The following is a 14,591-nucleotide window of genomic DNA, read 5'->3' as shown; positions in this document are numbered from 1 at the left end:
TCTTCTATAGTCCCATTTACACACACCTGAAATCAATGGTTGTCAAAAACTAAGTTTTGCAACGTGATGTGAAAATCGTTAATTCGTGTTTGTGGGAAAAAAATGTGAATTTTGTGCTCCATATCATGATTACCCCCAAATAATTGGTCTATCGTGATTTGTGGGTTTTTTTTTTTTTTTTTGACCTTGATGATAATTTGCCTCACACAGTGTGTGAGAACAGCAGGTAAAAAAAAAAAGAAAAAGAAAAAATGAAAAAAAAAGGAAATCACATTTTTTCTTACTACAGTATGGTTACACATGCGGGTCTCTGGGGGTAATGCTCTGGTTATCCCTCTGCGTGTCACATTGATTACCTCTCCATAGGTTAGTATGTAGATTTTGTGCAAGTTTGACTCATCGGTGCAGAAAGGGTTAAGACATATACAGTTTGGAGATGTAAAGAGCTTCACTTGCAGCTAAATGATTTTTCTTATGGCAAATATAAAATCAAATTCTGCTGTGCGATTAAAGAATGAATAACTCTTCTGAGTGTGAATGGGCCTTTTTACTCCTTGCTGACACTTACTCACCTACACACTAACACACTCAAAACACACGTGCACACACACATACTAGGAAATGCACTTTCTCTCCATTCATTTCCTTGCTTCCTTATTCCATTCTTCTTCTTTTCTAACCCTTTTCAAATTATGCGCAATTTTTTTTTTCAGTGTACATTTCCGAGATCTGTGGGAAGTTTTGATATAAGTTAGGAATTCGGTGTATGGGAAGTTCGTGCTGCTGGCATCCTGTGAATTTGTTACGTCTGCGGATGTACATGCACATTCTAGCAACGGCATCAACAACAAAATCGATACTGGAAGTTAATCAAACTTTCAAAATGGCATAGGTCATGGTTGGCAGGATTTTATCTATTAATCAGTTTCTAGGTTAGGCAGTGGAAATATGTGTCAAGAGAAACTGGCCAAAAATTGGTATGACTGACCAATCACTTGAATTCCTTTGTGCTCTCGGCCACAATGACTGCATTAAGTCAATAAATTTGTCAGATACCAAAACCGAATATTGAGTCTAGATTGCTGAAAAATGAGGCATGGAGAAGGTGCACATATTGAACTGGCCAAATGTGTGTTTAAGAACTCAAAATCCGCGAATTTGAGGTTTTGGTGCAATCTAGTGGTAAAAGGCATCGTCTATCTTGTCACAATTTTAGACTGAAATTTGATATGATTTCAAAGAAAAAGTTATTTTGCTGACTCGCAATTAATGATTGATGACGTGCGATGTGAAACTTCAAATACATCGACGTAAATAAGCACTGAATTGATCTGTGTTTTAGTAGTAGCCATGATAAAATATCATGGGCGTACATACTCGAGCATACATGTACGTACAAGTTGTACATATTTACGTTGATGTAAGGCAATTTGTCAATCAGTTGCATTGAAATCTCGACAGAAGAATTTCATGAATTTGAATAATTACGCAGTACCCGCTGCATGCTATAAGGATTAGAACCAACACTTGCTCTCGGGCGAAAGCTCGGTGGTCTCGTGGAGATGACGCCTGTTCGGTGATCAGGAGGTCATAGGTTCGAATCCTGCACGAGTATGTACGCCCATGATTTTTTATCATGGCTACTACTAAAACACTGATCAATTCAGTGCTTATTTACGTCGATATAAGGCAATTTGTCAATCAGTTGCAATGAAAACATCTCAACGAAAGAATTTCATGAATTTGAAGTCTTCCAGAGTTAGTATTTTTCTTTAGTGTATTTAGTACTTGTTTCTTTCTCAACTCAAATTGCAATATCCTTCCTTCTTTTTTTTTTTTAATGAGAAGTTGGAGGATGTGTTTTAAAGGGAAATTTACCTTGAATGCACATGTGGATTCATTGAATGAAGAATAGTAATACACTTTTATATCATTGCTCTAATGTGACATCACAAATTGTTGTAGTTGCTGTTGTTCCTCAAACTTCACTGATGTGTACTACTGATATTTTTGCATTCCTGTAAGTCACAAGTATTATTTCGGGGAAAAATTATCCCTCAACTTGCCAAACAATGAAATTCATTTCTCCCAATCAATGTCCAAGTGCTCGTTAATTGTGCACATTAGAATTGGCAACTCAAACATCTCACCGGAAAAAGAATGAAGAATGTATACCACCAGTGTTTTTTTAAAGATGGACATGAGAACTAAATCAAATGCAGTGCAGTTTCTTGTGAAAAAGTGAATCAGATGAGGAGGATTAAAAACAGGAAGGGAATGTGGGAAAAGCATAACAGGAAGAAAAGGTGAAAGGGTTTCCAGGGTTAAAATATAGGGAAGTTGCTAATGTATAAAACTGAGGTATACATGTACCGCTTGATATTTTGGATTCTTTGTCACTTTCATTTTCCCAGCACAATCAGCTGTGACTCCCTGACACACACACACACATACGGACGAACGTGCAGGGAACTCGTCGAATTTAAATTTCAGTCGTCATATCTGGCGATCAAGATTTGACTCCCGTTTTTTGTTCTTTTTCCTCAGTTTTGGATGTTTCGCCCCTGATACATGTACAAATATTGTGATCATAGCACGTGTACAGGTGATATCGTGTGAATGCAGTTACCAGACGACAGTCTTGATTCTGCCACTAGTTGATCGTAAGGATGACCTCTCATCTCAAACACTGGACTTCAGATAGTGATAAATTTTTCTGCCTTATTTTTATCTAGCACTTTTGATGATAAGTTTGTCTTTTTCTTCGCAATCTCTCACTCGCTAATGGAATAACCTTGGAGTTAATATAGCTGTTTCTTTTCTTGTGTCTTTTGTGCATTTCTCTCTGTGTCCAGGATGCGGAAGAAGGACCGGATGACTTTTGTCAAGAATGGCAACGGAACCCTGCCCACCTTCTGCAGGCCAGGTATGTTGCTCCCGCCGTCTAATGATATCAGTAAATAGTAGTAGGAGTAATGATGATGATGATTATAATGATGTTTCATATTTGTAATCATATGAATTAATTTCATCTCCATCATCATCACAAACATTATCATCATCATAATCATTCATCATCATTGTCATCATCATCGTCATCATCGTCATCGTCATCATCATCATCATCATTGTCATCAAAACCACCATCACCATCACAATTTATTTTTGTAAAGATGCAGCTTTTAAGTTTTTAAGTGCAAAAATTGTCCTTTCTGGATCGATTTATTCTTCTACCCCAACCTTCAACCATAGAATATGACATGATTTCTCTTCCCAACCACTACTACCTCCCTTCCCCCCCTCCCCCCCAAAAAAAAACTTTTCCGAACCCCAAACTCCAATGTCAATGACTATTCATTTTATGCCACCTGTTCAGAATCATGGAGCTTTGTCCTGTCACACCCAGAAGAAAGCATCATTGACAAGTTGACGGAGAAACAAAACCATGTGTCCTTTGTATTCAGAGCATGTTTCAAACACACACATTCTCAACCAGATAACAAAAATTGTAAGACCTCGTCTGACACACTCTGTATTGGCAAGATGTATTAGCAAAAACAAGCGTTTGTTTTTATTGTGTTTTGAACAACACAAAACTTATCAACTTCTTTTTTTTTTTTTTTTACGCCATCATAAGCCTTTCTCTTGTTGCGCACTTCCAAAGATTGCACTATTGGCAAGATGTAAGAGCAGAAACATTAAGTTTGTTTGCATTGTGTTCTGAGCAAAAATGCAAAAAAAAAAAAAAAAATTGGCAATGGCCATGTTTGTTGTTTCTCTGGTCTCATTGTCACAGTGTGGGCTGCAGCTTGCCAGAAAATTGGAACATGTCATCTTCTGATCTTTGACAGATTGTACGCTAGTGGGTGGGGGGAATGGAATGGGATTGGGGTGTGTGTGTGTGTGTGGGGGGGGGGGGGGCTGATGAGGGGAGTGGGGTGGGGATGTCCCTAATCGAGAGAGACTCATTACAGAAATAATCATCCATCCAACAGATATATTGCAACATCTGTCCCAAGATAACATATTGCACATCAAGTCTTTGCATTTATGGATTGCAGTGTTGTTAAATTATGTGTATGAATGTACACATTGTACTTCTATATTATATAATGTAGATACAATTATATAATCATCGTGTTTATAGATGTAGAGATATATTTGCATTGTTTTCATTTATTCAAAAGAAAAAAAACAGACACAGGGATGATATTGTATAATGTATGGCATATATTTAGTAACTTGACTGATATTTTCGAAATTGAAAACATGCCACCTTATTACCTCGTGCAAGACCCAATTCTTGAATCATAATGCTTGCAAAATGTATGGCATGAGCAATATGTAGTCTTCTTGACTACTTGAACAGGCACTATTAAAATGTGTTTACCCTCCCCTATATAGTGGAAATTCACTTGATGTTTTTCACCACAAATTCTTAAAGATATGAATTGTCTGTTTTAATATGTTGATATTACTTTCTGAAGGTAAAGTAAATATGAAGAAGTGAACAAGGCCACCTTAACCTACCAATAAAAAGTCAAAGCTGTGACGACATGACTTTTCGCTTGTATTCTGGGTTGTTTTTTTTTCGGTGGGACATACAATACTTTTCATTATATCTTGAATTCAGAGCTGCAAAGTGTCCCTTATTCTGCTGGAGGCTCCCTGTGAAATTGTAGGCATATTTTCTTGTCTGATGATAAATAAATATCAAAAAGCCGGCCTGAATTGACAGTGACTGTCATGAAACAGCCATGTATCTCCCGTATTGCTTGTTGGAACTTTCTGGAGTTTATAAGTGTGTGAATGTTGGCAGCCATTCTAGTTGGTGAATATTAACTGATGTCCGGACATTATCCAGAACTTCTCGGTGCTATTTCTAGTTTTTATGTTATTTTGGGTTCGTGAATATCATCTGTCATATGATAAGTGAGTTCCGCTATGAACACAACGGTGCTTGGTAATGTCTGATTAATCCTTTGTGCAACAAAATGTAGAACACAAGGAGAAACAGGTCATTCCTGGAATGGGGAAAAGTAAAGGCTTCTGTGGTGCTTTAGACTAAATTTTTTTCGCTAGTCATTCCACCATGATGTCGTTCTGGCAGGTTGCTGCAGCCAACATAACTTGCCCCACAAGGCTATTGTGTTTCACTCAGTCCCACCCATAAGGTTCTGTGTTGGGCCTGTCACCTCTACAGAAGTCTCATCCTGCAGGGCTCTTCCTGCCCTGTGATGATGATTCATGCAACCACATCCCCCCAAGAGGACAAGCAATTTGGTCCCCATTTTTTCCCCTCATTTTCCTTTCAATTTTCCCCCCTCTGCCTTTTTCTCTCTTTACCCCTGTCCATACATCCAGACAATACACACCCAAAGACACACACTCATACACACACATGTACACATAATATCCTTCTCCTCTTCATCATCATCATCATCATCATTGTAATCATCTTTGTCATCATCATCATCATCATTGTAATCATCTTTGTCATCATCATCATCATCATCTTTATCATCATCTTATCATCATAATCATCATCATCCTCATTGTCATCATCATACTTGATCATCAATTGTGTGATAACTATTTTTATGTTCTTTCACATGATTCTTTTATACTTTTTATCCTTATATTCCCTTGGCTGGATTTGTTTTCTTTCTGGAGTTAGTCACATTTGTGGCTGCTTTCTTTCATGCATGTTGCTACTCCTGTGCATGTTTCATTTTTATTCATGCTGGTGTTTTGTGTTCTGTCTTCTCAGACTTGTCAGGAAGGATATTTTCTTGTATTCCCATTTCTCCATTAAGCCACCTCTATCTTAATCTGCTTCTATTTATCTATTTATTTATATATCTTTTATATCAGTATCTATCTAGCCATTATTTTTTCTGTCTAGTTATCGATCTATACATGCATCTATCCCATCTATCTCCCTTTCAAACTCATATGTAAATCTGAATTCTATTTGTGTATTTATCTGTTAGTGTCTATTGTTTGCATTTCTCCTCAGTAATAATGTGATTTTTTCTACCTTGCTGACTCATGGTATAGTACACACATTACTGACTGTTGTCTGGGAATGGTTGGTCGACAGTTTCTCTTGAAACTCTCCCAGAGATCCCCTTTGAAGCTCCTCTCAACTTTGCGTAAATTAAGAAAAAGTTGTTTATAGATGGGTCTTTTCCTTGTTGCAGGGGAAATGCCGATTCCATGTTGAATCATGGAGTTTCAAGGTTTCCATACTGAATATGCACATAGTATATACTTCAAAAATACCTGCTGGCAATTGTTCCGTCCCACTAATTTATTTCCTTCATGAGTCATCAGATTATGGCTTCTTTGGGACCCTCATGAAAATTACTCATTCACAACCTGGGATAAAAAGTGGAAGCATGTCAATTCTGTCAGGGGAAAAAAACCCCACTATGATCAGGGTCATGTTGCACAAAACCATGGTAACATTACAATTAATGGTAACTGTGCAATTTAGTGGTAGTCATCAGTAATTTCTTGGCTTTGATTGGCTACTGAAAAGTGTTGCTATGGTAGTTACCATTGGTTGCAGAGTTACCATAAAGTGTAAAGTTACCTTTGTATTTAGTATACAACAAGGCCGAGAAGTTACCTTTTTTTTTTTAAAGAAAACTTTATAAGAAGCAAAGTTAGCCATTTTATGGGAATGTCTTATTATAGTAATATGCCCCCTTATTGTGTGCAAGTGACACTTTGAATAGCTGAACAGCAGTAGTCTCATGCAACTGTTGTTGTGTACCAATCTGATATACAGTACAATGTATATGTGCCTCAAGATACCAATAATAACACATCATATAGTGTAGCTCAAAGTATTAGGAGATGGGGCAAAATGAGGGATTTCCCTGAGTTTGCTGTGAGCACTGTGAAGTGTTAGGTGATGCTGTGGGCCCTGAAAGAGGAGGTCCTTGAGGTAGACTCAACAAGCCTTGAGTGCTTACCTCATTAAATAAGATTGTTTGATTCATGATGTTTTTCTACACCCAGGTACATATAATGGGTACCTGGCAATGCTTTAAGGGGAATTTAACTCCAAATATAGTGTATGTGGATTCATCGTATGGAGCAATATCAGTAGCACACATCTGTGAAGTGTGAGGGAAATTGGAAAATCTGTTCAAAAGTCACTAATTTTTAGGAGTTTGCTGGGAGTACATTGGAGTACTAGGTGAGACTGTGGGCCCTGAAAGAGGATTACCTTGAGGTAGACTCTAACCTAGCACTTGCCTCATTAGATAAGATATATGACCAATGATGTACCTCTCTACCCAGGTGTATATAAATAGGTGCCTGGCAGTGCCTGAAGGGAACTTTAGCCCAAATATATATGTGGATTCAAAGAACGGAGCAATATTAGCAGAACACATCTGTGAAGCATGCAGAAAATTTGACAGTCTGTTCCAAAGCTGACAAATATTTACAGTTTTGGTGCGGCCATCACTGGATTAGAAGACCACAACAGTTTGTGCAGTGATAGCAGTAGAACAGTATAATTACTGGGATAGCTAATAATAATAATAATGATAGTGAGACTCTTATAAAGCGCACATTTCTACCTAAAAAAGATACTAATTGTGGCAAGGGTTGTTCTAAAAGCACAGTGCTAATGCTGAAGAGGGCTACCCTGGGTAAATGAGACTATGTGCAGGCTATAATGTAATTCATAATCTCAACATCTTCCAATATTGCCATGTCGAGTCCGTCTGTATCATGTTAATGGCACACTGTGAGCCCTCAACTGAACGTGTGCTACGACATGACAATCACATTTCACAACTAGTCAAGAGCTGTGTATGATGATATATCTCTGTGAGGCATCACGCAAATTGATGCAGCAATGAAATAATAGCCTCGAAAGCAATCCTTCATTTTCTCTCATCTAAACCATTTTGTCTCATCTAAACCATGCGTGCGCCCATAACAATGCTCTTTGGTTTCGCCTTTCGGGAGGTAATGTTCTGCAACATAGCATAATGTTCTGAAGGTCTCTTGAAACTGCTCTTGCTGAAAGCTGTCATCATTCAATGTCTATATGAATATCCTTCTTCCCCCCCCCCCATCCTTCTTCCCCCTCTATCCCCCCCCCCCCCCCTTGCCAGCCTTTTGTGATACTCTACAAATGAGGAGGATGCTGCCTCCAACATGAGATGGTTAGGCATGATGACTGAAGAAGACTCTAAAAAGTGTTCTCATCTTTTCATCACCCCTAACCCCTCACCCCTCAACCCCCCCCCCTCCCCTACCCCATTGCTCCTAGGAAGACATGGCTCAGAAAGAGCCATCCATGAAGGTCAGATTGATATCATGTGACAGCATCTTTTATGGGTCCCTGACTCATGTTTCAGCCTCCATTGTCCCAATGTTCATGCTCCTACCTAAATGTTTAGCCAGGAAAGGATGCCCTGGTGAAAATATGTGCGCTGTGATGATGTCGAGAAAGTTGACTGACTGACGTCATTGGCTGTCGGCGCTCTTTAAGCCATCGTTGAAAGATCCCCGAAGATTTCACTTTCAGTCACTATGCCAATGAAATAAACGACTGCTTACTTAGCAACATGAAAAACCTGTTTTTGTTTATTTTTTAGTTTAAAAATTTGTAAATGTAAGTAAGTCTGTACCTAGAATCTTTACCTTGATAAGCGGATGTTGACTTTGTAGGGTTTTTAACCCATTGAGGATGGACTGATTTTGCTGTTACACGCATTTCCCATAGCTACTTGTGCGAGTATTCTCGGGACTCGTCCTCAACGGGTTAATATGACAGGTGATTGGGGGGGGGGGTTGATGGGGTTAGGGATTAGATGGTGTCCTGTAGCATGTGATTATGTAGGGGCTTGTATTCTAGAAACCTGTTGTATTGAGTCCCCTAATAAATCCCATAGTATTCCATAGCACATTGTGCTTTTGTAAAAGTGATAATTTTCATGCGAGTATTGTTTCACACTCTGCTGAGTAACATGAATTTCGTGTGTGTTGAATTTTGCAGAATCAAGACATTACATAGTAGATAATGTAGAAAGCAAAAATGTTTGCGTGCTTTTGTTTTTTGCACTAATTTGTGGTCGCTAAATTTCCACACTGTGAAAATTTCCACTTTTACTGTACTTTCAATTTCATACGTGTGTATTTGTGTGGTTTTTTTTTCTTGTTTTCTGTATGACCGTAGCAAAGCCCGCATAACATCATTTCTAGCCATACAGCTAATGCATGTAGAAGCCCAAATATGAAAGAAGAAATTGATCAGGTCCCACCCAGAAAGGGAAGTTGCTGCCATTGTTTATGGGCCAGTGGTATTCCGATACCTCATGAGGACACATCTTGCACTTCCTGTCGATTTAAAGTGCTCATTATCATCATGAAAAATGAGTGTTAATTACATCAAAGAATGGCTATTACCAGTAAGACTTGGCCAAGAAGTATCTCACAGTTTCATTTTTGTTGCATTGTATTGTTTTTGTTTTGTTTTTTTCACTCACCCAGTACCTTATGAATGCCTTGCCTCTCAATTCAACTCCACACTAACACCTTGTAGGTGTAGCTATTCAGGATATATCAAAAGTGATAAGTATGCTCTTGTGTTCGAGTGTTGGAAGAATTACTTCCAGTGAGTATGATACCCTGAAGTTCCATGGGGCCAGCAGATGAAAAACTGGGTGGGTTTGGGCTGAGTGTTGTTCCATAATGAGTGAAAGAGAATGTTCAAAAGTTGACCATTTGATCTCTATTTCAAAGCAAAATGGCAGTGAAGGGTTAGGCTTGAGATTATTGCAGGATCCATTGAAAATTTTTTTCACTTGACCTTGGAAAAAAGTGCTGTACTCAACCTTAGTCTTCTTCTTCTTCTTCTTCTTCTTCCTCTCTCTTTCCCTGTTTGATAGTAACAACTAGAAAAGCACTCGGAAAGCACAGGCCTCCACCAAGCAACTCATTCCACCTATACGCGCATGCTAAAAATCTCCCAATATAGAAACCTTTTGTTTGTTTATGTCATCAGCTTAACAATTCCTGCTGCGCAGTGCCTCCTTGAATGGAACACAGGCTTTAGTGAGTGTATGCAAAAAAAAAAAAATAATAATAATAATAATAATAAATACGCTCGGCTTGAATTCTCGATTTCATTGACCCAAGTGGTCAAAAGATCAAAAATTCATAAAAATTCCTGGATCACTACCAAAACTTAATCATTTTTTTGTGTGTGTCATTGTCAACTTTTCCTGCAAGTTTCATCCAAATTTTGTTTGCAACTTTTTGAGTTATTTTTCACACAGATAAACAAACACTGATGAAAACATAACATCCATCCTTGGCGAAGATAATAAAGATAGTGATGACATAGCTGTCCAGGGTAGCCTCTTCAGTGTTCCTATGGCATTGTACCCCCAGAGGGCCCTGCTATTATCATAGCAACATACAATGTAGCCTTACCCGTCCAGGGTAGCCTCTTCAGTGTTAGAGTGTTAGCACTGCTCCACCAGAGGGCCCTGCCATTATTATTAGACCAACATTGCCAGGTACCCATTTTTACGCCTGGATAAAGGAGGACATAACGGGTAAAAACAGCTCCTATAAGAACCTTTGCACAACGCAGGATTTGAATTTAGGACCTCCTGTGAAAGTCAAGAGTCACTATGTAACAGTGCATCTCTTTCCCCCTACGTGTCCATATTAAAGATGATAATAATAAAGTCTTATATATCCCGGGTAGCCTCTTCAGTGTTGCCACTGCTCTACCAGAGGGCCCTGCCATTATTATTACCGTAGTGTTGTCAGGCACCCATTTATACACCTGGGTCGAGAGGGACATGGTGGGTAAAAACATCTTGTCCATGATGTACGTGTACACTATTGTAAGCACTGGGCGGATATCGGACTCGGATCCTCCAATTGGGAGTCAGGAGTCTTATCCACTATGCCACAGCGCCCCCAAGATAGATACAGCATGATAAAGGAAAAGATTTATACAAGATTTTTGACGTTATCAAGTAGCGTCCCAAGTTTGGAAAGATACAAACTTTCACCACTCTGTTATTTTCTTTCTATTGTATTGTTGTTCTTCCCTCGTGACCTCAGATGACCTGGAGGAGCCGGCTATTCACATCAGCAAGTTTGAGAGTCACGTGATCGCCAACCATGCCAACAGCGATGGTGGATTTGCAGCTGAATACGAGGTTAGTCCATCTTGCGAGTAGCGTAACTTCATGCAAAGCTAGTGTCCTTTATCCATGAGTTTATATCGAAGGCAGAACCATAGTTTAAAGAGGTGTGGATACAAAGAGAAAACAGAGCATGAGAAGGATTTCCTCTAATGAGGTGCCATTTCCGTTAGCATGAAACTTTAATGTCTCAAAGAGATGAGCCAAATTAGTCACAGTAGAGGACACCAGCATGGTTTATATCTATGTTCTCATGGTAACCGTGCCATGGCAACTGATTGACAAAATGCCCTGCAGCGACGTCAATAAGTGCTGATTATTCAGAGTTTTACTAGTAGCCATGATGAAAAATCATGGGCACACATACTTGAGTTGAATTCATTAATTTGAATACCTTGCCATTGTTGGTAGGTGACATTGTTGCCTTTTAACTACAAGCTTATTTACATCATGCTTATCATCAATGTTAATTGTTTATCAGCAAGTACCACAGGATTATAAGGTACAGAAGTGTGGTATACCGCATGCAATAACCAATGTTTCAAGCATTGTGAGCATTTGCCCAAAATGTGAAAGTGGAGCTCCTGCCAATGGCGATAACTAGCAGCATGCACTCGTGACGGACCAAATATACAAAACCAAACAGTTCAAGGTGTTTACTTTTGTCAGTAGTTGTTCAGCTGTCAGGGGAATTGAGCTTAACTAAGAACTTGTTTAAAACTGCATTCACTTGGGCCTGCCACGTGCTATGCTCAACAGGGGAGGGGGATACTCTTATCATCAAGCTATCCTTAACCACAAGAAATTTTGCGGTAAGGAATGTCCAAGATTACATTAAATTTGATGACTAGGAAAGCATTCTCACTGTCCCTAACTTTAAGTTGAAGTCCCTTGGTGCTCCACTATCATCAAAGTTTAAAAGCTAAATTGTAGTTAAATTTAAAACTAATCTACCTCAGTGTGAACCAGACTTGTAAGAGATTAGCTTGAATTGAACAGGTTGAACAGGAGATCCGAATAACCTGCAAATAATGGCTGCCAGCTGTTGCCTGTGCTCACAATTTTCAAAAGACTTTACCTTTTGATGGCATTTTTAGCATCAGAATATGATGTGTTAGATATTGGATCATAATCCTGCCTGCGTTTGCCAAGAGACGTGAATATATGGGATGAATTTGCTCAGATTTTATATTGAGAACTTGTGGTGTAAATTTTCTAGTGACCTCAAGATGAAATGCACACCTTGACATGTAAATAGCACCTTTGAAGACTATTGATTCTGGAATAAAGATGCTATTTTTGCATCTATAAAATCATTTTGATACCTTCCCCCAAAATCTAATGATGACACCATCTTATGCAAAGTTTTTCATCCGTGCTTGCTTCATGTGATAAAGTCCTGATAAGATACGGCATACCCTGCCGTGTTTTCATCCACCATGTGGCATGGGAGGTCAAACCTTGCACTTCATGCCCTTTTCTGGCAGTGGAGACAGAAGAAAACCTCACTCCTCTTTCATCAATCTATTGACAAAAAAAAAAAAAATCTTTTGAAGGCTTTTTATTTTTCACGAGCTTTGACAGGCAACGGGGTGTTGTCTCACGCCGTCCACGGGATGTTAGACTGATGTCGCTTGGCAGGTGACACATCCTCACGATTCCAAACCAGGTGGCCTCCATTTGCTCACATGACCCACGTTATTCCTCGTCTGGACTGCCAGTGTGCGTGTGCTCCCAACAGCCGTAGAACTAATCTTCCTTCCGTCGGGGGTCACTCTCGGTCCATTTCCGAAATTTACCTTGATGATGCCTGTTGGACACTTCTTGATTTACTCCCTCCAATGGCTGTTCTTTCTTGTGACTCGTGTTCCTGTACGGCATGGTGACATTTCTTTCATGTTTGAGATCATAGCTCCTTGACGCTGAGTGAGGTCCAGTGGGGAGATTAATGTGCAGAGAGATTGAATTTCCATTCTCTTTATCCACTCGTTCCTCGCCCTACCAACTAAGCCTAAGGACATCCTTGTATATCTAAAGTGTTCACTTGAGAAAAGTATCATGTGATACCTCCATGAAAATATTATATTGCCATTTGCTAATTTCAACTCCAAGCTTAGTTTATTTAAAGACCTAAAAAAGACAACAAAACCTGAAGTAGGCATAAGGGGAAAATGGTTTTGAACACATAAGGGGAGTATTTAAACATGAGTTTTGATTCACTACCAAATTGTGATTCATTTCAAGTTGATAGTTTGATTCATGTAAATCTCAGTAGAATTGTCATCTGTAGAGTCCACATGGAAAGTTGATGGAATGTACACAGGGAAATTTGATGGTTAGAAAAAAAAGTCTTGCAAAAAAAAAAAACTAATTTAAAGTAAACAAGTCAAAACAGAACTATGAGCTTTGGTACTGCTCAGACAATTGAAAGTCAATCAGTTCCAGAGAGATGATCAGTTCAATGCTATAACGTGTTTGACGTGCGTCTGAGGGGTAACACAGTGACCTTTTGCACCTGTGAGGATGAACCACAGCCCAGCAGAAGAATAGCAGGGCTCCTCAAGGAGATGAAGAGGGACCTGTTAGACAATTTGAAACCACTAAGACCATTTGTCAGCACACAAAAACCTCAACATCTTTCAAACACATTCAGCAAATCTGTGCAGCTGCTGGTTGATGCACTATATGATCTCATTCTTCAGTAAAGATACAGATCATGAATTTGTTTGATTTGTTTTATATGTTTTGCCTTGTGTTTGTCTAACTCTCCTTCATATTAATGTTGTTGTTTGGAGGGGGGGGGAGCATGAATTGATAGACACAATATCATCAGGGCCCAATAGTTGGACAGCAAGTTGCATCTAAGAAAAAAACAACACTGGTGACACATATTCAATTCATGAATTGTGTACTGCATGGGATTGTCATAAATGTTGTATAGCATACATGTACACCATATGTGATATTAAAAATATAACAGAATGAGCCACTAGCTTAAAAGAGGGCAGAAGATAGAAAAAGCCATATCTCTGATAAGATAAGAGCATGACATCATATGTCGCTGGCGGCTTTCCACTTATTTTGGCTTCCTTGATGGAAAAAGTGAGAATGTCGACATTTTTTCGGTCAAAGAGATGTTGGCAAGAAGTGTGAAGATACTGTGCATACAATGGATCTGTGACATTGCATAGGCAACATATCACCGTTATATTGTAAAAGGTGTACAAATGTATCTGTGCATCACCTCTACCACACATACACAATGTATGTAGTACAGTGTAGATGAGAAATTAGACGTTTTCATCGGGCAGTGATGTAACAACAAGATTTTTAAGGAAAACTCTGCATTTTTATTTTTTTATTTCTTTTTTTTTTTGCTCAAGATAGACACGAGTT

The 14,591-nt window shown here is 38.9% G+C and overlaps 1 protein-coding gene across 1 annotated transcript in view; it reads left to right on the top strand.

The window, feature by feature from the left end:
• Positions 1 to 14,591, top strand: part of LOC140241351 (putative receptor-type tyrosine-protein phosphatase mosPTP-1) — a 212,815-nt gene that overhangs the window by 166,755 nt on the left and 31,469 nt on the right. Inside the window, exons 13-14 of the mRNA XM_072321088.1 lie at positions 2,856 to 2,926; positions 11,113 to 11,210. Of these exons, the coding sequence (XP_072177189.1) occupies positions 2,856 to 2,926; positions 11,113 to 11,210 (169 nt within the window). The remainder of the gene's footprint in view (positions 1 to 2,855; positions 2,927 to 11,112; positions 11,211 to 14,591) is intronic.

The sequence above is a fragment of the Diadema setosum genome, chromosome 2 (assembly GCF_964275005.1).
Source record: "Diadema setosum chromosome 2, eeDiaSeto1, whole genome shotgun sequence".
NCBI lineage: Eukaryota > Metazoa > Echinodermata > Echinoidea > Diadematoida > Diadematidae > Diadema > Diadema setosum.
This window is presented reverse-complemented; position numbering and strand designations above follow the sequence as displayed.